Here is a 27,384-nt window from a genome sequence, read left to right on the forward strand (position 1 = left end):
AATATTATCCCAGGCTTACCATAGAGTCTCAGCCTTTCCACTTCCTGCTTGAGAAATTCAACTTCTTGTAGCTTTGTCTCTGTGGAAAAGGCATCCGTCACATCGTAAAACTAAATACCCCCTTATGCATAAAAACTTTCCATATCAGCCTAATTCTGTCAAGTAAGCTACACATAAACTGAACATGTTCAGAAATTTGATCAAATCATAACATTCTATAACTGACATCACACAGCTGAATTCTCTTTAGAGAATTCTCTCTCTCTTAGAGGTGCGTTCAAATTTGGCGTGAACATGTGGCGAACATGTTTTCTCTGAACAGTTAAATTTGGTGTGAACATTCCATTGTAACGGTAACACTGTGGAGATCTACCTCCTCAAACTGTTTGGGAGTGTTCTGTTTCTGTTTGCAAACGTTTGCAAATTTGAACACACCTCAGGTCTGGTTCTCTTTCATGGTACTTCATCAGTGTCTGTGATCAGTAATCAGTGTTATTTTTCCAAACGCAGTAGATAAAGGGTTAGTGAGACCGGGGTGTGTTAATTAGCCACAAAACTATATTTTAGTGCTGCTATTTCCTTTAGGAAAGGACATCTCATTTTAGAACAAGATAATCTTGGCTTTCCCCTCACCATAGGCTTTCTGGGTCATGTGCGCAGACTCCAGCTCATCCGTCAGCCGACGGATCTCCTTGTGAGCCATGGACAGGCGGCGGGAGGCCTCATCCAGGTCTCTCTCCAGGTTCAGCCGCTCAGCACCACAATCCTCCGAGGGCTCAACACCAGAGGACTGCCTCACAAGAGGGGGCAGATAATGATTTGGACTGTTTTTTTTTTTTTGGGGGTAGATCTTGAGGTGATGACCAAAAATGGCCAAAAGACAAACCATGCGTTGTTAATGGATTTATTTATTTAACTGGAAGACACTGCAATTTATCATCCAGGGGCAGCTTTACAGAGAAAGAGAACTACAGTATAAGCAAAAGGCAATATAGAAGGCTAGTCTGAAGTCACATTTTAGATGAGCAGTAAGTACAGACTAAGTCTGAGTGATGTTAGTTCATTACAATACAAGGTGACAGGAGAGAGCAATGGAGATGTTATTAAAATGAGACGAGGTCCGTGCTGAAAAAGAGCCAGTTAGTTCAGCTGTGTTTGGATCACAGACATTTCACTGGAAGGCTCAACATCCTGCCTCCTCTCCCCTTTAAGCCCCCATGCATAATGACTACAGTGATGTTGCTGAGATGAACATACAACTGCTAGTTTCTGTTTGCTCTGAGCAGCCTTACGGAGTCCTAAGAGCTTCTTCCAGGAGCTTTGGCCCCGAGACGGCACCGCCTTGTGGAAGGACAGCTATACAACAACGATGTGTGGATGTTACATTAGACATATATTTACATTTACATTTGAAGTACTGTACATTTAGTCCTTTAGCTGATGCTTAGGCGACCGTGTAATGGGAGAGCACATAGTTAACAAAAATGCTGATTACCGGACTTAATCCGTAATTAAGATTACCAAAGGACCAAAAGAGGACCATAGAACTCAGCAAAGCTAAATCCTTGAGCAATATCAGCTATTATTTGCATCACATGGACTACTCAATAAAACCATCACCATGCCTTGCTATAAAACTATTCATTTTACACTAACACGCACTGCTCTAATATTTAGAAAAAATTTTCTGATCAGTCCTTAAAATAAAACTACAGTGCATTGATCCCTTTAACTTTGAATTTCTTATGCTATGATAGTCCAGCTGAGGCACAGACACAACTTGGATCATTTCAGTAACAACACACAAATCACTGTGGGTACCTTATCCATGCCATCTTTGAAGACAGCTGCAGGATCAGCGGCCATGAGTGATGGGGATTTCTCCACATCCAGAGCCTGCAATCTCTCCAGGAGAGAGGCCCTCTCGACCAGCAGGTAAGCCACCTGCTCGCTGGGGCTGGACAAGATGATCTCGCACAGGCCCCCCTGGTCAAGCAGCTCGGCCACCTCCATCTTCTCAGCCTCTGTAAGAAACAAATATGATTTATGCTAGCACTCAGATATTGTTATACAGTGCACATTGCAAGGGTCCTGGCAGTGGGTCTCAGCGAGGCTGCAGCCTGACCTTTATCGAGGTGCAGTTGCTTCAACTGAGCATGCAGTTGCTGGTTTTCTTCCTCAAGCTTGACATTAAATGAGTTTTGCTTGGCGATCAGAACCCGGACTTGGTCTAGCTTCTTTTGCACCTGTAATTACAACACACACACACAGACACATGCAGCCACACATGCACACACAAACAAACACACACACACACACACACACACACACACACAAGTGAGCCCTAATCAAAAGGACATCATCATCTTTCTGTGACGGTTACACCTAGATGTTCACATTCTCATGTAACATGTACAGTATACACACGCCTGTCATCATACACACTACCTTAAATTAACTGTATCTGATTTCCTACAATAACAGGGTCATAGATAGGGTCATATACCATTGCTCTCCATAACAGAGTGCTTATATATTTACCTCCATATTTTCTCTGTCGTGGGCCTCCTGCAGCGCCTTCACCTCCAGCCTGGCGGCATTCATGCTGCCCTCGGTACGCAGGCAGAGCCTCCACAGGTGGAGCAGCCGCTCCACAGGCTCAGCGTTGGGGCGCAAGCCGTCCTGGAGCAGCCGCATCTCCAAATCGGCCAGCTCCTTAGGAGAGAGGTTAGGGAGGGGGAGTTCAGATGAGTGTGAGTGTGTGTGTGAAATGCATGTGTTTCGTACCTACATACATACACACACACACACATATAAAATGCCTACTATAAAATGTTGGCCCTGCAGTATATTTTATAGGCTATATTCAACCTGGTCTCATTAGCCAAACGAGGTTGGCTATATTACACACACAATGCAAACACTGACACATGAAGACAGATGTAATATACCATATTACCTAGCGATTATGTTTTATTGTGATGTCCCTAGTAGCCAGAATTTAATTTAAATCTCTCACTTTGGCCTATAGGACACTGACTGGATCTGCTCCCTGCTATCTTAATTCAATAATCAAGATATATATCCCTAACCGCCCACTGCGGTCTTATTATGAGCGTCTGTTGTGTCGACCAGCCATAAACGCTAGGTCAATTATTCAAGACCCTCCTGTGATAGGGGATAGGTGATGGGGTCTTTCAAGAGGGGTCTAAAGGCATATTTGTTCAACATGCACTTAGTTTATTTAAGGGTTTCGTGTTATTGTTTGTATATTATAGTATTTGTTTATTTTCACTAGGCAATTGATTAAATTGACACTGTTGTTTATTAATGCTATTCTCCTTAATGTTAGTCTTACCAACTGTCTAAATTGTTTACGCTTAAATGTAACTATTGTATTGTTGTTATTTGTAGGCTATGTCGCTTTGGACAAAAGCGTCTGCCAAATCCCATAACTTTTTTTTTAACTAGTTTTTCCTAACACCTGGCATAGGCATACCCACACATTTTTTCAAACAGCTTCTCATGAGGGTGACAAATGGAACTGAGACATGTTTGCTATGTGCAGCTGTTTGCAACTGTTCCCCTGGTTTGCTGGCGTTGTAGTCTATGTGTTGATTTGATCGAGTTGCACAAACTCGAGCAAAATATAAAAGGACAGAGATCTAATCAAGACCTCGTTCATGTGCATTATTTGGGAGAATGAAGGCTACGAAAGTAACGGTAATAAAACTAATGATGTCAAAGCCAACATGAATCGGGGTTACGAAACGATGAGAAAAATAGAGATGTAGGCTACACACTAACCTACCATTAACAACGAGAAGAAATTAAATAAGATTTTTGGATAAAGTTTACGATAACTGGTGAACTAGGCGGTCAACTTTTACATCCTTTCCAACTTACCTCGAACGTTGTCGCCGCCTCCATACTCCACTCCATCATGAGCGGATCCAAAATCAACAAATTCTTATTTCAGAGCATACGTTTAAACGTTGACTTTCCGTCCCCGGTCGTAAAGAAAACTAGCCAGTATTCCATTTTTGTTCAAGTACATTAGAACTTCAGTCATTCAGAACGTTGTTGGCTAACAATGTAGCCACTACGTAATAACATGCGCCAAATTACGGCACAATACAAGATTACGCATTCTCAAATCTGTTGTCCTAGACGATATAATTCAGAAGTTGTCATCAAAATAATATGTGTCCAATACATTGTTTTTCGATGACATCATGTTGTAAGATGCAGCGACATGTGGTGGAGACTGCTCTCTCACACAGAATAAAAACAGACCAGAGTAGCATGGCTACTACAGACTAAATTTTAGCCAACTTGCATCCGGATTACCAGGAAACCTTAAAATAAATCTACTGTGCAAACACAGTTCACTATAAGCAACACTTTTGAAAGTAGCCTAGGCCTAACTTGTGACAGAGTTGTCGCCTTTTCGTTTCAATACACTTAAGTCTGTACATTGATACTGTAGGCTTCCAAGCATCTTGATAGAGGCTGCTGCAATTGAAGGAGAAGTACAGCAGCTCATTGACATTTTGGGGGTGGTCTTATTACCATAAACTGCAAAAAGCTGTAATGGTCTCCAGAGGAGAGCAATTTCACTCCGTTTCTGCTGCCTCCAGAACAATGTAGGCCTATCTTACTGTATAACAATACCGTTAGATGGCCGACCCAAGAGGTTGCAGATGTGCCATTTGCATAGAAATCCCCTTCAGAGTTTAAACAAGCACAGAATTGATGAACTCTGTAACTTTATGTTAATACTCTATAGGTCATTACTGATTAAAATAAGCAGAAAAAGAGAGTTTATGACAGATGTGCTACAGCAAAGTTCTGTAATTCAATGTAAGTCCACACATTTCCAACAGTGTGTTTACAAACTCTCTTTGGTCCATTGGCAACTACATCTTCTCATATACTGGCAGACAGGAGTGGGGCCCTCGTTGGGTTTGGAGGTTACAGTTTCAGATTTTTTAGGGGAGGGCAGAGGGGCTCCTGGCGGAAATGGGCGTTGAGAAACTCCCATTACAACCAAGCCTGCATTCCTTTTGCCGTCTTTTCCCAAACCTCAGAGTAAGGGAACAAGGAGGAGGAAGAGAGAAGGGGGAGGGGAGTGCTGCCAGGAAAAGAGGACCAGCAGAGAGAAGGAGAGAGGGAAATAGAGAGAGAGAGAAGTGAATGTGTTTGCCTCTTAGCTGTCATTTGTTGTGCCTGAGAAGTGAAGTTGTCTGGGAAGGTAAGCTGTCTCAGCTCTCTCTGCTCTGTTATTTATATAAAGTATTAGAGTGCTTCATTATAGTGCTGTCAGCTCTATCTCAAAACTTGGATCCTGTGATAGACATAGTCTGATCAATGTCAGGATGTTTACATACAGATATACAGATAGACTCATGAATGTTTAGCATGTATGGTCATAGTTTATGGCAGATGGAGGCAAATATAGCCATAGCCTGCAATGTCAATGGTACTTTTTTTTAGCAGGTTTTAAATTTACAATTTGCTTGCAGCTCTTAAACAACATTTGACTTGTTTTCAGAAGTCATTAAATAGTGAAAAATGCACTAAAATGTTGAGTGATGGTGGAATGGGTCATGTTTTGTAAAATTGTCTTCATTCTCTACTTGCTTGAGTTAATTACTCATTTCTTTATAACATGATGTAGTTAAGAGCCTCTTTTCGTCAAATGCTTGCTTTTACTCAATTATTAGTAATTGTCTACACTACTGTAGGTAGCCTACCGTTTTTGTTACACAACTTGAGGCTACACTAACCCTTTAGAAAGCTATTTAATTGGAAACAGACTGAGAAAACGTGGGTACACATGCGAGCGTTCATTCTAAATGGTCATTACTAAAAAGACACGCCCTGCTCTGGTTGGGCTGAAGTGTTTGGAAATAGCACAGCACTGATTTTATATTCAGACGTGTTTACCTTTAACGGTAGCTAAGGAAGAGGGTTTGTGGAATCTTTTTGGGTTGGGTTCTCTCGTGTGCTTCCCAATTTAGGACCTCTAAATCTAGTGTTGTGACTTTTGGCCCTCGTTCACATCTCTGTGTGAAAAAGGCGCGATCAAAACATGTAGACCAGACCATGAATGACTTCTCTGTTGCGCATACAAACCACTAATGAATGACATCAGTTCCTAAGCTGGTCTGTATGTTTTTTTTATTGAGGTCTATCATAACAGAACAGGTCTATGTAGCAGGGTAGGATACTGAATGTATTCCAAGAAAAATAGTGAAACACTAATGACATGAAATATTTAGTCCAGATGATCAGTGGCCACTGAACATTTATGAAATAATGAATTAATGAAATATAATTTCAAATGGGGGTGTAAGTGAGGTGCTCTCACTTTGTGAGAATAACTTTATTTACCTTCAGCTGGCTTTCCACACAAATATTTAAAGTGTATGGCATACTGGATCCTATTTGTTTGACTTAACACAGCTTTGTTCACAGTGTCTTCAGTCCTCCTCACTGAACTGCACTGATGCTCACTCGAACAAAAATGCAGAACCAAGTCTTGAAGTCTTGAACTGCCATAAACAGACCAGGAGCTTGTTTACACAATCCTGTAAAAGACAACTGATGTGAGTCATTCTCCAGAGGCCTCCGCAGGCCTGTAGCCTGAGCTAATTCCCCTGGTTGATATGGGTCATGGAGAGACACAGATAACCTCCTAACTGCACATGTAGAGGAACTTGATGAAAGCCACGACATGTTTTCTCTCCCTCCCGGGACAGAAAGAGAGAGAGACAGAGAGAGAGATAGCGATAGGGTTGCCACCTGTGTCTGACAAAAATCCTGGACATTTTGACCATCCAATCGACCTTTTTGTTTGTAAGCAACGGCGCCTTTCGCACATCTAACCCAAGATAAAAACCGTCATTATAAGCGACAATTGTATAGCTAAAATTAGTAAGAATGACAATTTCTAGTTATTTGTTTAGTTAATTGCTTTATTTAATAGCAGACCTTTATTATTTTGTTATATTTTCAACAGTTTTTAGTTGTGGACACCTGGGGGCAGTATTGAGAAAAAAGGGGGAATACATAATTAGGTTCTGCTTTTTTGCTTATGTGGAATAAACTTTTTCTTTCTCTGTCTCTCCTTGTTCCACACACTCTCCGTCTCCACCTTACCATTTCTAATGAACCTCCACGTTGCGTGCCCCCACCACCACCACCCATGTTATGCTACGTCATTTTTGTAGAGCCAATAAGGCTGTGCATACGTTTATGGACGTAGGCACACTTCAATTAAACTGAAATACACATTTTGCGCATCATGTACAAAAATCCGGGACATTCAGTGTCCAGGATTTTTATTTTTATTTTCCTGGACAGACCATGAAAATCCTGGACAATCAGGAAAATCCTGGACAGGTGGCAACCCTAGATAGCGAGAGAGTTTTTTGTCTAGCCAGAGCTGCTGGTGGTCTAGATTTCATTCATTCACTGTTTTGTCAGGATGGCTCTCCTGTTGCTGTTTGTGATTGTGCTACACCTGGTCACCTTGGCCATGCTGTTCATCGCCATCATGGAGAAGGTAAGGCTCAATGCATCAGAGCCTCAGAAGCACTGGCCATAAATGAAGACATAGCCTATATACTGTTATCATTAGGGGCCAGTTGTGGCCTACTGGTTAGGGCTTCGGGCTTGCAACCGGAGGGTTGCCAGTTCGATCCCTGACCAGTAGGAACGGCTGAAGTGCCCTTGAGTAGGGCACCTAACCACTTCACTGCTCCCTGAGCGGCTCCGGGTTAGTGTGTGCTTCACCTCGCTGTGTGCTCTGTGTGTTCACTAATTCACGGATAGGATAAATGCAGACACCAAATTCCTTGTATACACAAGTATACTTGGCAGAGAAACCTGATTTACATTTACATTTTTTTACATTTACATGCACTTTAAGAGCAGCTGTCTGTTTTGTTTGTCCCTAAATGCCTAGCTGAAGTGCTTTAAATTTCTTCCAGGTATTTGTAAAAGTCCCATTTACTTGTTGTGGAAACTTATTTGGCACTTATAGATACATGGTCAAGTGAAAATATTCCTAATCCTAAATGGTGCCAGGACACCTCCACAGCATTCGTCGGTAGGAATAAACAGGTTGTGTCTCTTGTTTCTGTTTCAGTCTTGGTGGGCGTGGGGAGAGATAGAGACATCAGACCTGTGGCACAACTGCATGTTTGACAATGCCACCCAAACATGGCTCTGCTCCTCGCGCACTGAGACTGGTGAGGATAGGGATGATTTACACTCATTCTGCTCATGACTGAGCTCGGTTCTATTTCGTCACCTTTCTAAAATAATGGCATAAGTCATTTTTTTTGCAATTGTGGTCTGCGGATATAAAAAAAACCCACAATAACCAATGTTTGTGTCACATATCTACCCTAGATCATATCTAACATCAACAAAAAGAACGCACTAACGAACATTGCTAAATGTGTTTTACTGAATGCTGGTACCACTTGATAAAAACCCCCTTGTTGAATAAATGTCTTAGGTTTGCGTAGCTTTCCAACATGTCTTGTCCCTGTCCACCTCTTCCTCCAGACTGGCTTCAAGCAGTCCAGGCTCTGATGATCCTCGGTGTGGTCTTCTCGTCCATCTCGTTCCTGGTGTTCCTGGGTCAGCTCTTCACTATGTCCAAAGGAGGCCTTTTCTACCTGACGGGCCTCTGCCAGATTGTAGCAGGTAGGCTAATGACAGAATTTGCCATTTGCCATCTCTGTACATGCAAATCTTATCATCTGCCATTTTGTTTTTATTCTGATTGAGTACTAGGCCTTCATATTCACCCTACTGTACACATTTTCAGAAAACATTTCTTTAGTTGTAGTGTTACTATAACTTTGTTTGTAAGTCATACAACACCCTGTCTTCATAAAATCTCTTTCCCGTATGCATCATAGTTGTATATATAGTGTGTAACTGAACCGTTCCCTTCCCCCGGGTCTTCATTTTCAAGGTATGTCGGTGTTCGCTGCAGCTCTTATCTACACGTTTCAGCATCAGGACATCCTCCAGGACGCCCGCGAACTCACACTAGGCAAATTCGGCTTCTGTTTCATTATGGCCTGGGCGTGTGTACCCCTGCTGATGTTGAGTGGGGTGCTGTATGTCCATCTGAGGAAACGGGCTTGACCCCCTAACTGGTATTTGATTTGTTGGGATGGGGTCATTTTAGGGTCAGTGAGCCCCGGTATGAAGTAAAGGTGCACTAAGCAGTGTTTTATTTTAATAAAAAAAGAAAATTCTTTTAGACTCACAAATATAATGTAATTATGTTAGTCTGCTCAGACCTTTTGATGGATTGGTGAACATTTTGTATATTCAAAATGTGAAATGTAAACAAAATATCATGGACAACCAAAGGTGAAGATTTATGTAGTTGCTGCTGCCATTTGATCTGAACCATAAATCCTAAAATTGGAATTCTGGTTTCTGGTTAATTCAGTGCAGTATTGACATTTTTAGCACCTTTCTCTACTATGGACCCCCATGTAGATCTCTTGTTTGCAGATTGCACAGGAATATCTTGGGGGCAAAGGTTCATGGTGGTCCCACTAAATTATTGCTATGGTAGACCAAAAAGTATCAGAAACCTACCTAAGTGCACATTTTGCTGTCTAGAAAAGAATTCACAGAATTGTTTTTCTTCCTTGTGATTAGTGTAGAAGTAAAGCAAGTATCTCTTAGATATTGGCAAACATTTTTTGAGGACCATAAAGAAACTGTACAAATTATGGAAAACATATTTTGTGATAATACGAGATGAAAAGATTTCAAAAGACCTTCTAGTTGAGACCAAAGTTTGTGTATCACTCTGCTCCTTCTGTATGCAAGGAGGAGAGGGCAACATTTGTATTGCGACTACTAATGACAGCACTTATATCTTATATATTTTCTAATAAACACAAAGTAAATAAAATGTCTAGACTGCAATTTTGTGACCCCCTGATTACTGATTAACCTACAAATTGCTGAGATGGCTTGATAAAAGTCATTGGTGCCTGCAGACACGAATATACTCATGAAAGCTGTGTTTATATAGTTAATCCCATGGAAGAGCCTACTGATCTTTATTTATGCCAGGCTGAACAAAACTGTATTTACACTACAGGTGTGGCTGCCCATCTCCATATCACACATGCACACCTACACGCACACACACATACACACACACACATGCACGCATTGGCACATGCACTCACACTCAAACGCGCATTACAAAGGTCAGACACTATCCACACAAGTATGCAAGTATGTAAAATTCATTCTTAGAATGGCATGTGTAGATAAATACCTGAGGGGGCAGGCACGCCAAAACACACACACACACACAGAATCACAGGCACACACACATACACACATTCTCTCTCTGTCTCTCAAACAAATACATCCCCCACAAAAACAAACATCGCAAACACACACATTCAGACATCTGATTTGACATCCACAATGTAATTAGTGTCTTACATTTTCACTCTAAAAACCAGCTAATTAATTATTGTACGTTCCCCATTTTAGTCAAGCTCCTCTGTGCTATCTCTGCTGCGTAAGGGGATTAGATTCATCCCTTGAGGAAAGCTCAGAGGTTTCAGAGGGCAGAGCTGGCATCTGAGCCTCCATCTGACACACCAATGTCTTCAGGAGGATGTCTTCAGTACAGACCAGTTCATCTGGTAGGACCGGCGGCAGAGAACCCTCCCTGTAAAATGATTGTGGAATGAAAGAGTGCCACTTGACATCAACACACAGGATACAAATACGTGCAGGGAGCTGATCCTGAGAGTTGGCTGACATTTGTCTCTGTGGAAGTCAGATATGTCCATTATGGGGGTAACCTGGAAACAGCTGTATAGTTTGGGCTTTTCAGAAGTTTAACAATGGCACAGTTATCGCATGAAAAAGGAGAAAAAAAGGTCTTTCACTGACTGATTGTGAGTGATAGTGTTTTCCAAGTTACGGCAAGGCTGTATGTCAGTCTAAGGAAAGGCACACATTGAAGGTGGGAGGAGAGAGGAAGGAGGAGAAAGCAACCCACCAGAAGAAAGCTGTGATATGTTCAGCACTGAAATGGGTAAGAAATTCTCTCCAACTGCTTCTCTGTCTGCACATCATTGCTTAATATGAGATTTTAACCAAATATTGTATCTGCACTCTCATTATGTGTAATGTGTAACTTGTTTGAGGAGGGCAGGGAACATTCTTTAAGCGTTGTCTTTTTTGTTGAAATGCTTTCACAGGTGGGAGGGAGTCTGTAGACCACTCATGGAAGCGTCACTATTGGAATTACCAGGGTTATTTCTGATAAGGTCTCTCTGGGAAAATAAGCTTGTTTTTTTACCAGCCTAGGTTTCCCCTTCCTTTAGTTGTGACATTCTTTAACAGAAATAATCATATTGGTGGCTGCTGTGTCCCACCAGTTATGTAAAATTGGATGTAAGTCCCATCAGTTATGTAAAATTACCACCAATCAGCTCACTGTCTGCACAATCAGCAGCCTTTTGACATTTAGTCAAACAGTCTTCCAACTGCAGACACAGGAGTTCACCGGTCACCATGGCAAACTCGCGAGAGCTGAACCTGGGTGAGGACGTGGTGTTCGAGCCGGTGACCGAGGCCTGCCCGCACTTCCTGCATAGTGAGGGGGAGCGCAGTGCCGTGGAGTGCCTACTGAGTAACGGGCCCGGAGCCTTCTACATGCAGCTCAACGCCGAACGCCTCGGCCCCTTCCTCTCGCCCGAGGAGGTCAACCAGCTCAGCGGCTGGGCCCAAGACTACCACAGCAGCCAGGTGGTGGTGGAGGAGGAGGTGGAGGCGGCCGCTTACTGCAACCAGGGGGACGGAGAGGGCCAGAGCATGAAGAACTACTCGGCATGCTACTTCCCCACGCACTCGGACACCCCGGCCCCTCCTCTGGAGCTGGGCTGGCCGGAGAAGGGATGCTGGGACTGCATGGGCCAAGCCAGTGTGTACACCAGCCCACCAGTGGAGGATGCACCACCTGTGCGAGAGGTGGTGCGGAAACTACTGCAAGGGGCCAAAAAGGTAAGACAATGTGAGACACACCAATGTTGTGATGGAGTATGATTAGTAATGGGCAAAATTTAGTGAGCTAAGCTACAAACCAGGGCCGTCGTCACCATAGACATTGAGGGGTACGTGTCCTCCCCAATATTCAAATATCACCAAAATGTCCCCCCCAATATACGGACATAGAAAAATAAAGACAGAAAAACCTGGTGATGGTTCCAGAGTAGCCTACACCCCTGAGTGGTTTGTCCTGGTGGTTTTCCGTTTTTCGTTAGTGAAGTGCGCTAAGCTATTTATACCATTTACTGCACCCTACTGCGGTGAGGTAGGGCTGTCATTCAATATCGCAGCTACCGATACAATTTTCACAAAACTTGTTGGAAAGGTGTAGCACAGGCTAAGGAAATCCCATATATTTTTGGGGCCGATCAGACTCAAAGGGAACTTTGAAACATTTTCCATATTGTAGCCTATTCTCGGAATAATAGTGAAAGTGAAACATTTTATTTTAAATGATGAATTTGTGCAAGCCTGAGCCATTCATTTCTTTCACATGTCTTTCAACATAAATAATGCATTCATATGCTAGTAGTAATGCCAGAAATTGCCATTTATAGGCCTCTTAGAAATGGTTGTTGCATCTTGCATATTATTTAAATGTGCACTCAGTCGCGCATCCATGCAGGCAAAACGTAGGAATTAAATGTGGCGACGGCACACAAGTTGGAAAAAACTTTTACAATGCACTGGCGGTGATAGCCTACAGTTAATGTGAATCGCCAAAGAAAGGAATTTGCACCTCCATTCATCAATTAAAGGCTGTAGTAGGCCTAGTGTTTCTACATGTTGGCACAAAACATCATTTCTGTCAGAAGCCAGTCTATAATGCAGGGGGTAACACGAGGTGAGTCAGACAGAAGAGGGGCCTGTCTTAGTAGCCTATTCCTAAATCCTGTCCCTTTCAAACTGCGTAAAAATTGTGTGATTAGCCGCCAGCATAATAAAATCTAAATTAAAAGACAAAATCTTATTAGGCTATAGGTCCAAACCTATGAGTCTAAGCCTTAGTTTAAAAAAAGTGTAAGTAAGAAGTCAAAGAACTAGCCTGGTGAACCAGACCCACATCAAGGGGCGTGTCTAGATTCTAGGCTATCAAAGAACCATATTCTGTGTAATATAGAGTTTAACAAAGATACTCTAGTTTGTAATTCCTTTTAAAGTATACATTTTGAAGACAAATGGAGTCATAATACAGGTCCAGGGATGGATTACTGAATGGGCTTACTGGGCCTTCTCCACCCTTCTCTTTTCACAAAACTCACCAGAAGTCATCATTTAAAGGGTCATTTTTTTAAAAATAAAAAAATCTTCCGTGGGAGAATGCCTCAGGACCTGTCTATCTGGAGGAGGAAGGGGGGCATCTGTGCCCAGGGGTTCATAATCCATCCATCCATGCCATGCCTATGTCTGTCAAAAGTTTGGAATACCTTAATAATTGACTGTTGTGATTTTTAATAATATTTTTTGCATGGTTTTACCTGCTCAAGTGGCTGCAGCCAACAGTTAGAGCTTTCGGGCAGCTACAGTGCCACACTCTGGGGGCATGTTCATGAGCTTTCCCATCACTGGGTATGGTGATTATGATGTGCATACTGAACTAACTCATTTACAGTCAATACAGCTCATTGTGTTATTTGCCAATGTTTTATCAGCTGTTTGTCAATGTTTTGTCATGTGATGAGTTGTCTAACGTTTCTATCACAAGCAGGTTAGATATGTTTGCCTAAGATACCAATCACCAATACTTGCAATTACTTTGCACTCTGCATGCATTATTTCGACAGTGTCTGTTTAACTCTCTGGTGTTTGGAGACCTTTATAGTATAGTATAGAGTCTTTATTGTCCTATAAGGATATTCTTTTTCACACACATCATTACATTCCATGCAGGATATACACAGCCTCACACATATCACATATAACATATAACATATGCTTGTCAATCTAACACACACAATCTCACAATTAGCCTATCTATCACATATACATTTGTAATATCATGCTGTGCAGAATATACACCTAGATGGACCACTGCCACTTTTAATGGGTCTTGTTTGTGGTACCAGCTCATCGCCATAGTGACAGACAGACTCTCAGACAGCGCTGTGATTGGCGACCTTCATTCAGTTGCTTCGCTTGGCATCCCTGTCTACATCATCCTCAACCAGAGGTCTGTCCAGGAGAACTTCACCCCTCACAGGCTACGACATCCCGTGAGTCAGATATTGCTCTCCTCCTGAACATGACACTATGATACACTGAAACACTGCCATCAATCCACACTAGAGAATAATTTGGTATTTATGCTAGACTTAATATATTACTTATATCTCACACTTGGGTTACTGGGCCTCTCCTTGTTGAGTCAGTTTATTTATTTATTTTTTGTTATGGTAATTCTAGATTAAAAACCCTAACACCCAGACAAAGAAAAGGATGATAGGTTGAAAGTCAGTGCCGTGATCCATAGAAATTATCTGCATTGCCTTGATACAGTGTTTGTCATGACAATAAGGGCTGAGACTAGTGATTAGAGAATACAACAGTAATACAAAGGCATCAGACATAGCATATACTGTGCACTGACAGCACATACTTAATTGAAACGTAATAGTAAGTGTGGGTTAATAGTGTCTCATATGACTGAAATGTGACACAATGCTTTGGGGCAATCACATTTACATTCACAATGATTCACTTGTCCCTTCAAGCAATCCCTGTCTGCCTCTTAAAATCTCTTTACATAACTTATTGTCATTTACCTGTCTTTTACATCAAAGCACTGAGACACCATGGCATTTTTTACCACTGACCAAAGTATTTCCTTCATCCAAGTCTCTGATGGCAGCTGAGTCTAGACCACTTCCATTCCAGAGCCAGTTCCATTTAATTTGCTAAGTCTATTGTGGCAATTCAACTAACGTGTTGGTATAACCCAGCGTTTTGGGTTAGAATCATGCCCAATCTGCTGGGTTTAATAATGTACCCAGACCGTTGGGTTAGGAGAACTCAATGTGGTCTTGGTCCAATAGCTAACCAGTGGCTGGTTTATATTTGGGTTATTTTTAACCCAACATTTTTTAGAGTGCAGGTTCCCACAACACAGTAAAACTTTAAATGAAAATTGTGGAATGACTGGGTGATATTTTCTACAAGGCCTGAACCTTTTTTACAATCTTCGTTATTGAGGAATGTAATGAATGTGATAGCTGTGCACCATGCTTGGCTAAACAGGTTCCTCTGCATTCAGAGGATATGAGATGACGAAAAGGTTGCGCTGAGATTAGCAGAGATAAGCAGTCATAGTACTCAGAGGGCAGATGTGAACTCTGTACTGGGAGTTAGAATTAATTATGTGTGTTTATCCAGGTGTAGTTTAGTTAATGCTGTGATTAAATTAGTTAATTTGAGGTTGGCGTCTGCTCCTTATGTTGAGGTTTGTGACAGCAACGTTGTTTCACCTGGTGCGAAGAATTAAATGGGTTTAGCCTATATTTAATGTTCCCAGTTCGAAAAGTGCTACTGGTGATATAGCTAGTGATTTAATTATTAAATAGAGGATGGCAACACAAGTACTGTATACTGTATATTATGACTTATTTACCCTAACCCTAATTCCTGTACTTGTACAGGTCATGCTGTGTGTGATAATCATGCTTTGTAATTGGCATCATTTTTCACAGCAAGATGCCTTAAATCTGTGGATGGTCATTGTCTCAATCTGTCTGTTAGAATCATGCCCAATCTGCTGGGTTTAATAATGTACCCAGACCATTGGGTTAGGATAACTCAATGTGGTCTTGGTCCAATAGCTAACCAGTGGCTGGGTTATATTTTCCACATTTCCTTTCTTTCCACAAAACCAGAAGTTATCATTTAAGGGGTTATTTTTAAAAAATGGGGTTTTCAAGATTACATTTTTGAAGACATTTTCGTACCCCTTTTTTATGTGGGGTTGGGACCCCATGTCGTGAGATAGGTGCCCTTTTTGTTTTTTTTGCACCTGCCCTTCAAGAAGTCTGAGCCCGCCACTTCCTAACCCTAATTTTGGTACTTTTCTATAAGGCTCCACATGTCAGCAGTTTTAGAAGTTGTATAGTTTACTACAGAACAGAAACCCCAAGCAAAACTGTGAGAGCAAATGCACATTTAGAATAGAGAAGTGTTACGGGAAATTAGCAACATGGCATCGAGAATGTGCAGAAAGAATAGAATCGAACCGACAGCATGGCAACAGTCCCAGTTTCCTTTGTCCCTTTGTGTTTCTGAGAATTCTTCAGACTTCTGAATAAGCAATTACCCCCAACCCCTTCTCCAATCTACACACGACTTGGGTTGAAATCAAAGTAACACGCGCCTCATCTGAAGTAAGTGCCACAGTGATTCTTTAGAATAAGGAAGAAATTCTTTCCTTACTTGAGATAACACAGAACTGGAATTATTGGCTGAAATCTAATACCTTCTGCATCAAAGGAGACTGTGATGGTGCAATGGACAGACGATTGCAGGGATTACTGAACAGGCCTACCGGGCCTAGGCCCAGAGAGGGGGCCTTGAAGCCCAAGCCTCTGTATGAAGTCATTACTGTGTTCTCCACCGACCGAACGCCGGTCATTATTGGGAAATAAGTCCCTTTAGGGCGGAACAAGACCCCTCCCTGTCGGGACTTATTTTCCCAATAATGACCGGCGTTCTATACATTATCCCTTACTTATTATGTGTGATATGTCTTAATTGGGCCCCTCAATTGTATATCATGGGTTATGTATGATATTCACCACTGATCTGAATAGGGCCCCTCAGTCAAATTACAGGTGTGCCTGTGAGTGATAATCATTCTTTGTAATTGGCCTCATTTTTCACAGCAATATGCCTTAAACCTATCATGAAAATATGCCTTCCACGGCACACCTACCCCCCTCTCCCACCTCCCCTAACATTCTAAATCAATTGTATGTCAATTCCCTGTGCCTCCACAGTTCGTTATTGCTATGAAGCATAATAATGTTATACACCATTTGAAAGCTTGGGAATCCATACATGACAATCTTGTTTATGTGCAATATGTATAGTGTTTTACATTGTCAGATTAATCTTACTATGTCTCAATTAAATTTAATCAAAAATGCCCTTCTCCCCCCCTCCACCTTTGGTGCTTCCCTACCATCTAGCTGCAGTGTGTATCCTTAGCAATACGTGGATGCAGAATATTGGGTATTGAAATATTCACAGGAATCCATAGAAATGGAATATTCATGTTGTTTTATTCAATAGTAGTTGTGCAAATGTATAGTCCATCTTATACACACCCATTATATAAGCAAAGGCTAGATACAGAGATAATCTAGAAGATAAATTAAAGGCTAAAGATAGATGGGTATGGCAGGGACTACAGAGGATAACTGGGTACAAGACTAAACAGGCAGCACAAAATGTAGACCCCCAGCTACCAGATAGGCTTAATGAATTTTACTGCAGATTTGACTGCCCCCGACCCGACGAAGCCCCTGCACCTAGAACTGACCCTGTATGCCCACCATTTGTGGTCAAAGAACATGAAGTCAAGGCCCTGCTCTGCAAACAGAATGTGAGGAAGGCAGCAGGGCCTGGCGGTGTGTCTGGTTTCACTCTTAAGAACTGTGCCCATCAACTTGCCTCTGTCTTCACAGACATTTTTAACTGGTCACTTTGTGAATGCAAAGTCCCTGCATGTTTTAAATCTGCTGTAATCATCCCTGTACATAAAAAATCAAATATCAGCTGTTTGAATGACTACAGGGCTGTTGCTCTGACCTCTATTGCAATGAAGGTTTTTGAATGGCTCGTCTATAGACAGTTAGCCAGTGTTGGGATGGACAGCTATCAGTTTGCTTACCGTGCTAACAGGTCTGTAGAGGATGCTGTTTCCCTGTGCCTCCACAGCATCCTGCAGCACCTGGAGGCCCCAGCTACATATGCAAGAGTTTTATTCATAGATTACAGTTCTGCTTTTAACACTATTATACCCACTACATTATTTGGTAAACTCCAGTTGATGGGAATCAATCAATCCCTCTGTCACTGGATTTTAAACTTTTTATCAGACAGGCGGCAGGTGGTGAAAATAGACAACCTGTTCTCCAAACCCAGTATTCTCAACACTGGGGTCTCACAGGGATGTGTCCTCTCTCCTCTGCTCTATTCTCTATACACCAATGACTGTGTGTCCCATTCTGAGAATGTGAAAATGCCGATGATACAACTGTGGTGGGTCTTATCAGTAAGAACTGTGAGTCAGATTACAGATCTGAAGTGGCAGCCTTAGAGGTATGGTGTAAGGGGAACAACCTGTTTTCAAAAAACACAAAAGAACTGATTATAGATTTTAGGAAAAATACAGTAGCTCACTCCCTGTCTATGTCTTGTCTATGTGATTGTCTTTCATGTTCTGTATGTGTCTTTCATGTTCTGTATGCTCCTGTGTTTGTCCTGTGTATTGTCTTGTATTTTTTAACTGGAATGGCACCTAGACAAATTCAAATCAGCCATGTTGACATGGCAATAAATTATTGAACTTGAACTTGAACCAACAAAGACAATAGACCTCTGAAGTTTGCCTACAAAAAAGCAACCTTTCTTTGCCCATTTAAGGAGCAGTTTCCTTTGTCCCTTAAGACACCTAAAAAACATGCCATTGTGTTTCTGAGAATTCTTCAGACTTCTGAATAAGCAATTACCCCCTACCCCCCCCCTCTCAACCTACATACGACTTGATTGAAAATTGAAATCAGAGTGACAGAATTCACCTCAACTAAATGCCACAGTGATTCTTTAGAAGAAAGAAGAAAACCCCTTATTTCCTTAATTGAGATAACACAGAACAAGACTCATTGGCTGGAATTTCATTCTATCTGCATCAAAGCATAACTGTGCCTATGTCATCTCCATCTTAGAACATGAGGGTGCGTGTCTTGGGAGGCAAGACCTTCTGCTCTAGAGAAGGGAAGATGGTTGTTGGGGAACTGAAAGAGAATTTTATCCTGGTTGACCTGGAGAAGGTAATGGTGGGGAGTTACAGGTAAGATGGCACAGTTTAACTTAGAATAAAATGAGGGTCTTCATAGGTTGTAGAGGATACATACCCTTCTTTTCTTTGAGTGTGATATTACCCAGTCTGATACCATTAGCCTAGCTTAGCATAATTCACTGGAAGTGGGTTAGACCAGTTAGCCTATAGCTCACTTTTAGCTATAGGCTCGCTATATGTAACTGGTCTAAGGCACTATAGCTGTGCCCACACACTCATCCTGTATCCACTACCTCTCTTCAGCCTCACGTGGTCAGACGCCCACCTACACCGACAGCTGGTGATGGTCATGAGCGGCCCCGTGGTGGAATCCTTTGACCGGGAGTTTCGTATCCTCTTTGCCAACTCGCTCCCAATCCCTGACACCTGGAAGGGAGGGCGGCCTGTAGTGGGGCTCATGGACGAGGGTCTGGTCGCCATGAACCGTCCCGAAAGGCTGGACCTGAAGTCTAACAAGCCTTTTCTGGTGGAGAACAACCTTAGCCCTCCGCCGTCCTACACTGACAATCCCATCGACTGGGAGGCCTTGGGGGTGATTCAGAGGTGCCCTGACTCCATGGGCCTGCTCTCCAGCCCCCCACCTGGCTTCATAGAGGGGCCAGTGCAGTACAGTGGGCCTATATTTGAGGAGCCATTGGTTATTGAGGAGAAGCCAATCCCACAGCAGTATGTCCTACATTCTAAACTAGCCCAGCTCCAGGAAAACGTGTAGGAATAATAATGTTATGTGAATTATAATTCAAACCTGTCAGTGTATCTTTTGTGGTCAGAGGTTACTCTAAATCCACAACAAGGCAAATGTGTTAATGCAACCATGTCTATAGAGCAGATATTGATACCTTAATAACTAGATGTACCGCATAGCGGTACAAAATATGACCGCCGCTCAGTCCTGTACATCCGTTCCGCGAAAATAAATCACACTTCAATTTGTCTCCATATTTTACTCCATCCCCCACTCTTGAAACTTTTGTGTATGCTTGTTTGGCATGCCTGAGTGTGTGTGTGCGGCTGCACAGAAAGTAGCCTACTGGTGCTGAAAAGGTGAATAGATTGTAGAATAGCCAAAGAAGATGTAGCATTGTTATAAAACCTTTAAAATCTCTAAACAATCACAAGTAGGGCAGTTCATCACAGTTCATCCATTGCAACTGGATTGATGAAAGGTCACTTACACCTGTAGGCTACATTGTATTTGGGAAAAGCAAAAGGTATCAGCATAATGTTTTTTTTTTTTTTATGTATTTATAAACAAAAACATCTCTGTCAGTTCCATGTCGTTTTCAACAGCTATCAAAAAAACAAAGGTCATTTTGGATGGATGGATTTTTTGTGAATGTTTCTTCTTCTACATAAGATTTTAGTCATCTTTAGTTCATGTAATACTTTATTGTCAATGCACCAATTAAGTAACAGTAGTCTGAAACGTTATTGTTAATGCACAAATTAAGTAACAGTAGCCTAGCCTGAAACGAAATGCTGTTTTACATCTAACCAGTGGTGCAAATAACTGACATGTCCAAATGGGCCTTGATGAAATGCGTCGCTAGACTGTTCATACACATTTTAACGGGCCAAAGTTGAAGAGCTTTTGTCCGTTATTGTTACGTTGCAAATATAGGCTGATTCATGTTCCCTTGCATTGTTTAACTGAGGTCCATGGCTAGTCTGGCTTTCATCAGACCAAGCTCAATCTTTTAAGAAATCAAAAATAAATAGCGGGCAGATCAGGCTGGGTTCACCCAGCCTAGTCCATAGGCACCGATATTGTTTAATTTTCCTCCGATTGAGATATACACGCTCTGGCTATTCTAAATGCAAAAATGCATCAGGGAGTTATGACAAAACGGTAACTAACAAACTAGATCCTAATAGAAAGCTGTTAGCTTCCCTAAGCTACAGGTAGGATTATAAGGTAGGCCTATTTACAACATAAATTGTCAATAGGCTATGCTGGCGACACAAATAAAATCTCCTTTGGAAACCAATGGTTTACGCCTTACAGTATCAAGCGGACTTAAACTGTCATATCGTGGCGAAAAGTTGTAATAACATTCATGCAGCTCCATGAGTCAAGGAAAGCGCGAATGAAGTAGCCACTTCTAAATGGGACCCACTACACAGTAGCTTAAGGTGTTTTGCTAAAGCAGCCATAATGAAATGAAGGTGTCATTGTTTGGATACTTCACACACACGTGCTTTTTAATTTCACAGACTACAACTACCAAGCTGTAATCAAAGCACATCGATTCCCCTCTCACACCCTGCACGCACTTAAAACAAAATAAACAGGCCTCAGTCTCAATGCATGTATAGGCAAAACTGTATCAGACCGGTTATAACGTTGGTAAATCTTCCATTGCACAGAATGATTTTTGTAGCACGTGCAATAAATGACAGTCGAAGATACAAACAGTGCTGCTATACATTTGCTTGGTATAACCGCATTTATAGTTTTCTACAAATGCAATCAATCAAATGCCTCCATCACTCAACCAACGCTAACGGTAACATTACCTAGGTCCTTATTGATATTACAAGATTAACGCATACCTGCAGTAAAAACCAAGCATGTCCGATAAACATCCTCAGATTTATTTCGGCTTCAAGAAGAAATGGGAATTACACTTCATGTGAACATCGTCCCTATCCTTATTAGATGTTCATGGGTAAATTACAGTCCTTGTAGGAAGCGTCCATTGTTTTTCCAACCCACTTTTTAACTTCCAACAAAATTAAGCCTCACTGCAACGATCGCCATCTAGTGGACAAACGACTACTTCTCCGCCAATACTGAAAAATGCAGCCATGATGATGATGAATATTTATTTTGGCTTTCTTTTTAATCCTACTGAATTTGTAATTATGTATCGGCCGTTCTAATACCGATAGTATGTGGGTGCCTGTGTGTGTGCATGTGTATATGTGTGCACCGCCATTTACAGGCCAATGAGTGTACAGTCACTAAATGTACACATAACCTAATTTTATTAGACCCCCCCATGGATGAAATTCTACGAAACTGGGCATACCCCCAGAGAATGCCAGGTCAATCATACACATAAAATTTGGTGCAGTTCTGAACATCTTAACTGAAGATAGGGGCGATTAAAGCAGAATAATATTGCATTTTCATTTTTTTTTTGCCGGGGTGGGGTGCAAATCACATGAGTGATTATGAGCCAGGTTGATGTGGGCCCTTGAGACCAACATACCATAAAAAGATTCTTCATCCTCAGTGCCACGGTTCAGGTATTTATTTAGGAAAAACTGGTTTTTTTTTTTATTCAGGGGCCCAGCCCAGATGTAGCCCCACTAGACTTTTACGGAAATTAAATTTTTCCGTAAAAGTCTAGTGGGGCTACATACCCACCAAATTTCATGTACCCCGGTGGTTCGGTGTCCCGGGTATCAATGACCAAAAATTCAGGGAGTAGATGACGGGAAAAATTCTTGAATTGTGTGCATGTGTGCGTGTACAAATTTATGTTTATGTGTGTGGGTGTGTGTGTGTGTGTATGTGCGTGCTTGTGTGTTTGCCTGCGTATGTGTGTTTGTGCATGTGCATGCATGCGTACATATGTCTACTGTGTGAGTATGTGTCATACGTATGATTACTGTAAATGTATGTGTGTGCGTGTGTATCTGTTTATGCACATGTGTGCACATGGAATGGGCTAACATGACCCCTGGAGGCAAACATACGGAAAAAATTGGTCATCCTAGGCCCTACAGTTCTCAAGATATTCACAGAGAACTGTGTCTGCCCTACCCTCCTTTCGGGATGTCCAGTCCAGCGGGGGCTACAGATCAAAACGAAGAATGACGGTTCCATGCTATCCATGTGGGGGTACATGCCCACCAAGTTTTGTGTACCCCGGTCTTTCAGTGTCCCGGGAATCCTTGTTGGTGTACGTCACTAAATGTACACATAAATTATTTTATTGTAAGGCCCCCCATGAACGAAAGTACACAAAACTTGGCATGCATTCGGAGGGTGTCATAATGGTCCTACACTTTTAATTTCGTGCAGTTTTGACCTTGTCAGCCAGAGATATTGTGATGAAAACACCTAATTTTTTGCTTTTTAATTTTTAACTAGGTGGCGCTATACATGAAATAAGTGGTAATGGGATGGGTTGACATGCCCCCTTAAGACCAACATACATAAAAAAAGGTGGACCTCCTAGGCCCTACGGTTCTCGAGATATTCACTGAAAACTGTCTCCGCCACCTACAGGCCAGTTGGTGTATAGTAACATAAATTAATTTATTGTGTGGCCCCCATGAACGGAATTCCACAAAACTTGGCGTGCATACAGAGGGTGTCATAATGATCCTACACTTCCAATTTCGTGCAGTTTTGACTATGTTAGGTCACAGATACCTTCAATTACAACACCTCATTTTTCCTTTTTGTGTTTAACTAGGTGGCTATACATGAAATGAGTGGTTATGGAATGGGTTGACATGGCCCCTTGAGATCAACATACAAAAAAAAGGTGGTCCTCCTAAACCTTACGGTTTTCGAGATATTCACAGAAAACTGTGTCTGCCCTACCCTCCTTTTCGGGGTCCAGTCCAGCTGGGGCTACAGATCAAAACGAAAAACGATGGTTCCATGCTATCCATATGGGGTTACATGCCCACCAAGTTTAGGTACCCGGTCTTTCAGTGTCCCGGGAATCATTGGGCGGAAAAAAAAAAAAAAAAAAAATCTGACTAAACCTATATGACCGCCGCTTCGCTGCGCGGCGGTCATAATTATGACTGCCGCTAAAATGTAGCCCCACTAGAATTTTACAGAAAAAATATGTTTTGTCCCAAGTTGCACCCCCCCCACACACACACACACACACACACACACACACACACATAAGCATACACAAAAGTTGCAAGCGTAGTGGATGGACACACAAACACACATCCACACGCAAACACACACACAGGCACGCACACACACACACACACACACACACACACACACACACACACTTCAAAGCACACTCCCACTGGCTGTGACTGACAAATCGACAAGCGTGATTCATTTTCGTGGAGAGGATGTACAGGACTGAGCGGCGGTCATATTTTGTACCGCTATGTGGTACATCTAGTTGATTATGTTATGCTCTGTTGTGTCTGTGCTCCGTGTCTAGGCTGGCAACCAGACACATTGGAGAGTGAATTAAGTTATCTAGGCTACCCCTTATCATTATTATCTAAATTCTACTAAATAATTATTTTTCTCACTCTTTTTAGGACAGGCATCAATTTAGCTTCAGAAAAGGATAGGCTGTATAATCACATCAGTTTCAGGTGAGTACACAAAGAACCAAAAAGACATTGTTGATTAGATCAATTTGACATGTTACGTAATGCTTTCACCCTCATAACAAGGAGATTGTTTGTGAATAAGATACCTTTGGTGAAAAGACACCAAATGAAGAGCTTTTCTGCATTTCTAATTAGTATTTTGACAGAACTTGTTGAACCACTGTATAGTGATGACTAGTGATGCCTTGTGTGTGTGCATGCATGTCAATGTGTGTTTTACAATACATTTCACAGTAATGGTATGGTGAGTGAGGAATTTGCTTAACAAAAATGTTGGCACCCAGGAAGCAAACTCCATCAACACTACCTGGAAGAGGCCACAAACAAAAAAGCAGTCAAGCAAGCTCTTTGCAGTACAGACGAAACATGTTCAGAAACACTTCCTCAAAAATAAATATTTTAAACGCTTTATGTGTACATGTATCTGATTTGTGTAGATAAAGATAACCTTAGTACCGCACCAAACTCAAATTTTCAACTTTAGACATGGGAGATGGGCATGTTAGTAAGAAGCTAAATTCAATGGGTACTCGTATCTGTCGCTAGCTCATCTCACTCAGGTCTTCAAGTTAACAGAAATAACTGGTGAACCTTATTTCTTACACAGGCCTCTGAGGAGATTGTCCTGCATAGACAAGCTCAATGAACAGAAGAACATGAGAAGTCCTAGGGGCGAGCCAACACCACTGTCTCCCAGCAGTAGAAAGGAGTTAGCAGTCAGAAGGGGTTCCAACCCTGATGAGGCCAAAATTGAGCAAAACCAAGCCAAGCCTAAACCAACAAAAGCAAAGGTGACACACATTCTGGTGTTTTTTTTTTGTGAATTGTGTAAAATTTTGTGAATTTTAAGAACACTAATGTCTGTTATCAAACACAAGTTCCCACTGTCAAGGTTCAAAACAGGCAACTGATATTTGCTATGTTAACCCCAAGCCTAACCCATGGATCCATCTAAATGGGAGCTAATTTCTCTTATAGGCCAAGCTACTGTATTTTAGCTTTCACTTCCACTGGCACAGCTTGGTTTAAACATTTTTTTTTCCGGTATTATTATTCTCTTCAGAGGCCTCTAATCCTGCGAGTACCACAGGTAGAAAACTTCAGCTCGCTCAGTGACATCATGAAGAGACTCCAAGGCCGGCAGAATATCAGCACGCCAAAACGAGGGCCAAAGTCCACCGTGTCTGACATCAGCCGCTCTATGATGGACCTGAGCACTGGTTACGCTGACACAAACCACCATCCACAGGCAAGTGTGAGTGTGGCACAGGGCAGCTAGTTGAACACTTGTAATTGTGAAGGCACAGCTTCATAGGCATCCATAACACACATGCTGCAAGGAGAGTGGCATGTCAGTTATAGATTGATTCTGGTTGGATAGATTTTTAGCCAGATCTACAGGTGATTCCAGTGGATTCATGGGTAATCAGGGCCAGATAACATGTGACACAAACCTGTGAGATCAATGAGTGCTAGCTTTCCTGCCTTCCATATCTGGGGCTGCAGTATAGAATTCAGGGTTGAATACTGTTTGCTGATGTGATCTGGATGGGAGTGAGGTTTGGAAGGTATAGCCAGCAGCATTTTCACGGCTGTGCAGTGAGTAAACCTCACTGCCAGGCACCTTAGTTGCTATATACTAGCAACAGATGCTAGCACTCATGGTTTTAGCCTCATTGCTCCTCCTTGTTACAGTCATATAGCATGAAGACACATTTGCTCATTTGTCACATGTTTGATTCCTGCTAGAGACAGTTCTAATGATAGCCTAGTGGTGGTGGTGGTAGCTAGTTTCCTGTCAGTATATCACAATGATAATGCTAACCAAGGTTGTATATTATAGTTATTCAGTTCCAGTAATTTCTTAGCTACGTGTAAATTTCAGTGCTAGTGACTCTCTTTTTTTGTCCAGTGTTATGACGGATTGCCCCAGACCCCTGCTCAGGCCCTGATGAATGAGCGAACCGATGACAAGAACAACATCCAAAGACCTCCAAAGTCCTTCCTGTCTCCTATGCGGCCTCGCAGCTCCACCTTTGGCTTCCAGAAGGAGTGGAGGTCGCCCACAAGGCAGCGGAGTGATGAGGAGAAGTAATTCCATGCAGAACTGCTGCGTATGACTGCCTATTTAAGTCCTAGTTCCATAGACTGCTGTGACCCAGGCAGCATCTCGAGCATGGTGCTAAGGACAGTACTCTCAGTCAGTTCTGAGGGAGCTTGGACGGGACTACTGTTCCATTGGTGCAAAGGACAACCAAGAACTGGCTATTGTGGAAATTAAAGCCCTTTGGCCTCTTTTTTCCAATTGTAAGACCATGAACACATTAACTCAATTGTGCTCCATGATTAGGGTGTGTGGGTGTGTGTGTGTGTGTGTGTGTGTGTGTGTGTGTGTGTGTGTGTGTGTGTGTGTGTGTGTGTGTGTGTGTGTGTGTGTGTGTGTGTGTGATGTTTGCCCTGTTAAAAATGGTGAAGCTTAAGCAGGCCCGGGGTGGGTAATCGGGAGAATCGGGAGAATTCCCGGTGGGCCGCTTCAGTTTTGGGCCGGTCGAGGAAAAAAATATTGACATTTGTCACGTCTATCTTCTCTTAAAGTAGGCTATACAGTATACAGGTTCCGTATTCTATTCCGCATTCTAGGCCATGACTACAGGGACAAGTAGAGAGGATAAATGAAAGTTATTTAATGTAAGAAAGAGCAATTATACTACATGATAAACCTATATTTGTTTGCTCAGAAGAGGGTGTAGTAAAGGAGTAGGCTAAATCACCAAATAACAATATAGCCTACCCATGCAAAAAACATAGCCTAAACATTAGTTCAATATGCCTCTTTGTGGAAGCGTGGGATAGGCTAC

At 42.1% G+C, this 27,384-nt stretch overlaps 3 protein-coding genes across 9 annotated transcripts in view; 2 read left to right on the forward strand and 1 right to left on the reverse strand.

The window, feature by feature from the left end:
- The window catches only part of si:dkey-264d12.5 (coiled-coil domain-containing protein 30), a 30,089-nt gene extending 25,510 nt beyond the window's left edge, over positions 1–4,579 (reverse strand). For 2 of the 5 annotated variants that reach the window (XM_048255918.1, XM_048255916.1), the window contains exons 1-6: positions 3,907–4,443; positions 2,542–2,715; positions 2,126–2,246; positions 1,822–2,024; positions 634–790; positions 20–79 (exon numbers count right to left, since the gene is read on the reverse strand). In XM_048255918.1, the coding sequence (XP_048111875.1) occupies positions 20–79; positions 634–790; positions 1,822–2,024; positions 2,126–2,246; positions 2,542–2,715; positions 3,907–3,945 (754 nt within the window). In that variant the 5' untranslated portion in view covers positions 3,946–4,443. Of the gene's footprint in view, positions 1–19; positions 80–633; positions 791–1,821; positions 2,025–2,125; positions 2,247–2,541; positions 2,716–3,906 lie in introns of all 5 variants that reach the window. The other 3 variants (XM_048255917.1, XM_048255915.1, XM_048255919.1) reach the window with 3 other exon arrangements.
- A 507-nt stretch (positions 4,580–5,086) lies between these two features.
- Positions 5,087–9,958, forward strand: emp3a (epithelial membrane protein 3a). 2 transcript variants are annotated; one of them, XM_048254922.1, is made up of 6 exons: positions 5,087–5,254; positions 6,481–6,611; positions 7,492–7,570; positions 8,156–8,258; positions 8,581–8,721; positions 8,996–9,958. In XM_048254922.1, coding segments are annotated over exons 2-6 (501 nt in total). In that variant the 5' UTR covers positions 5,087–5,254; positions 6,481–6,609; the 3' UTR covers positions 9,172–9,958. The 2 variants fall into 2 exon arrangements, with proteins under 2 accessions (XP_048110879.1, XP_048110880.1); XM_048254923.1 differs by lacking the exon at positions 6,481–6,611 and having other exon boundaries at positions 5,088–5,254.
- Positions 9,959–10,798: 840 nt separating this feature from the next.
- On the forward strand, positions 10,799–26,831 carry fam83e (family with sequence similarity 83 member E). 2 transcript variants are annotated; one of them, XM_048253803.1, is made up of 9 exons: positions 10,799–11,110; positions 11,277–12,081; positions 14,193–14,339; positions 19,059–19,183; positions 19,436–19,858; positions 24,452–24,508; positions 25,134–25,317; positions 25,590–25,781; positions 26,439–26,831. In XM_048253803.1, exons 2-9 carry the CDS (start codon positions 11,593–11,595, stop codon positions 26,619–26,621), a joined length of 1,800 nt encoding a protein of 599 aa, XP_048109760.1. In that variant the 5' UTR covers positions 10,799–11,110; positions 11,277–11,592; the 3' UTR covers positions 26,622–26,831. The 2 variants fall into 2 exon arrangements, with proteins under 2 accessions (XP_048109760.1, XP_048109761.1); XM_048253804.1 differs by having other exon boundaries at positions 25,590–25,775.
- Positions 26,832–27,384: the final 553 nt, after the last annotated feature.

This window comes from Alosa alosa, chromosome 10 (assembly GCF_017589495.1).
Source record: "Alosa alosa isolate M-15738 ecotype Scorff River chromosome 10, AALO_Geno_1.1, whole genome shotgun sequence".
Taxonomy (NCBI): Eukaryota; Metazoa; Chordata; class Actinopteri; order Clupeiformes; family Clupeidae; genus Alosa; species Alosa alosa.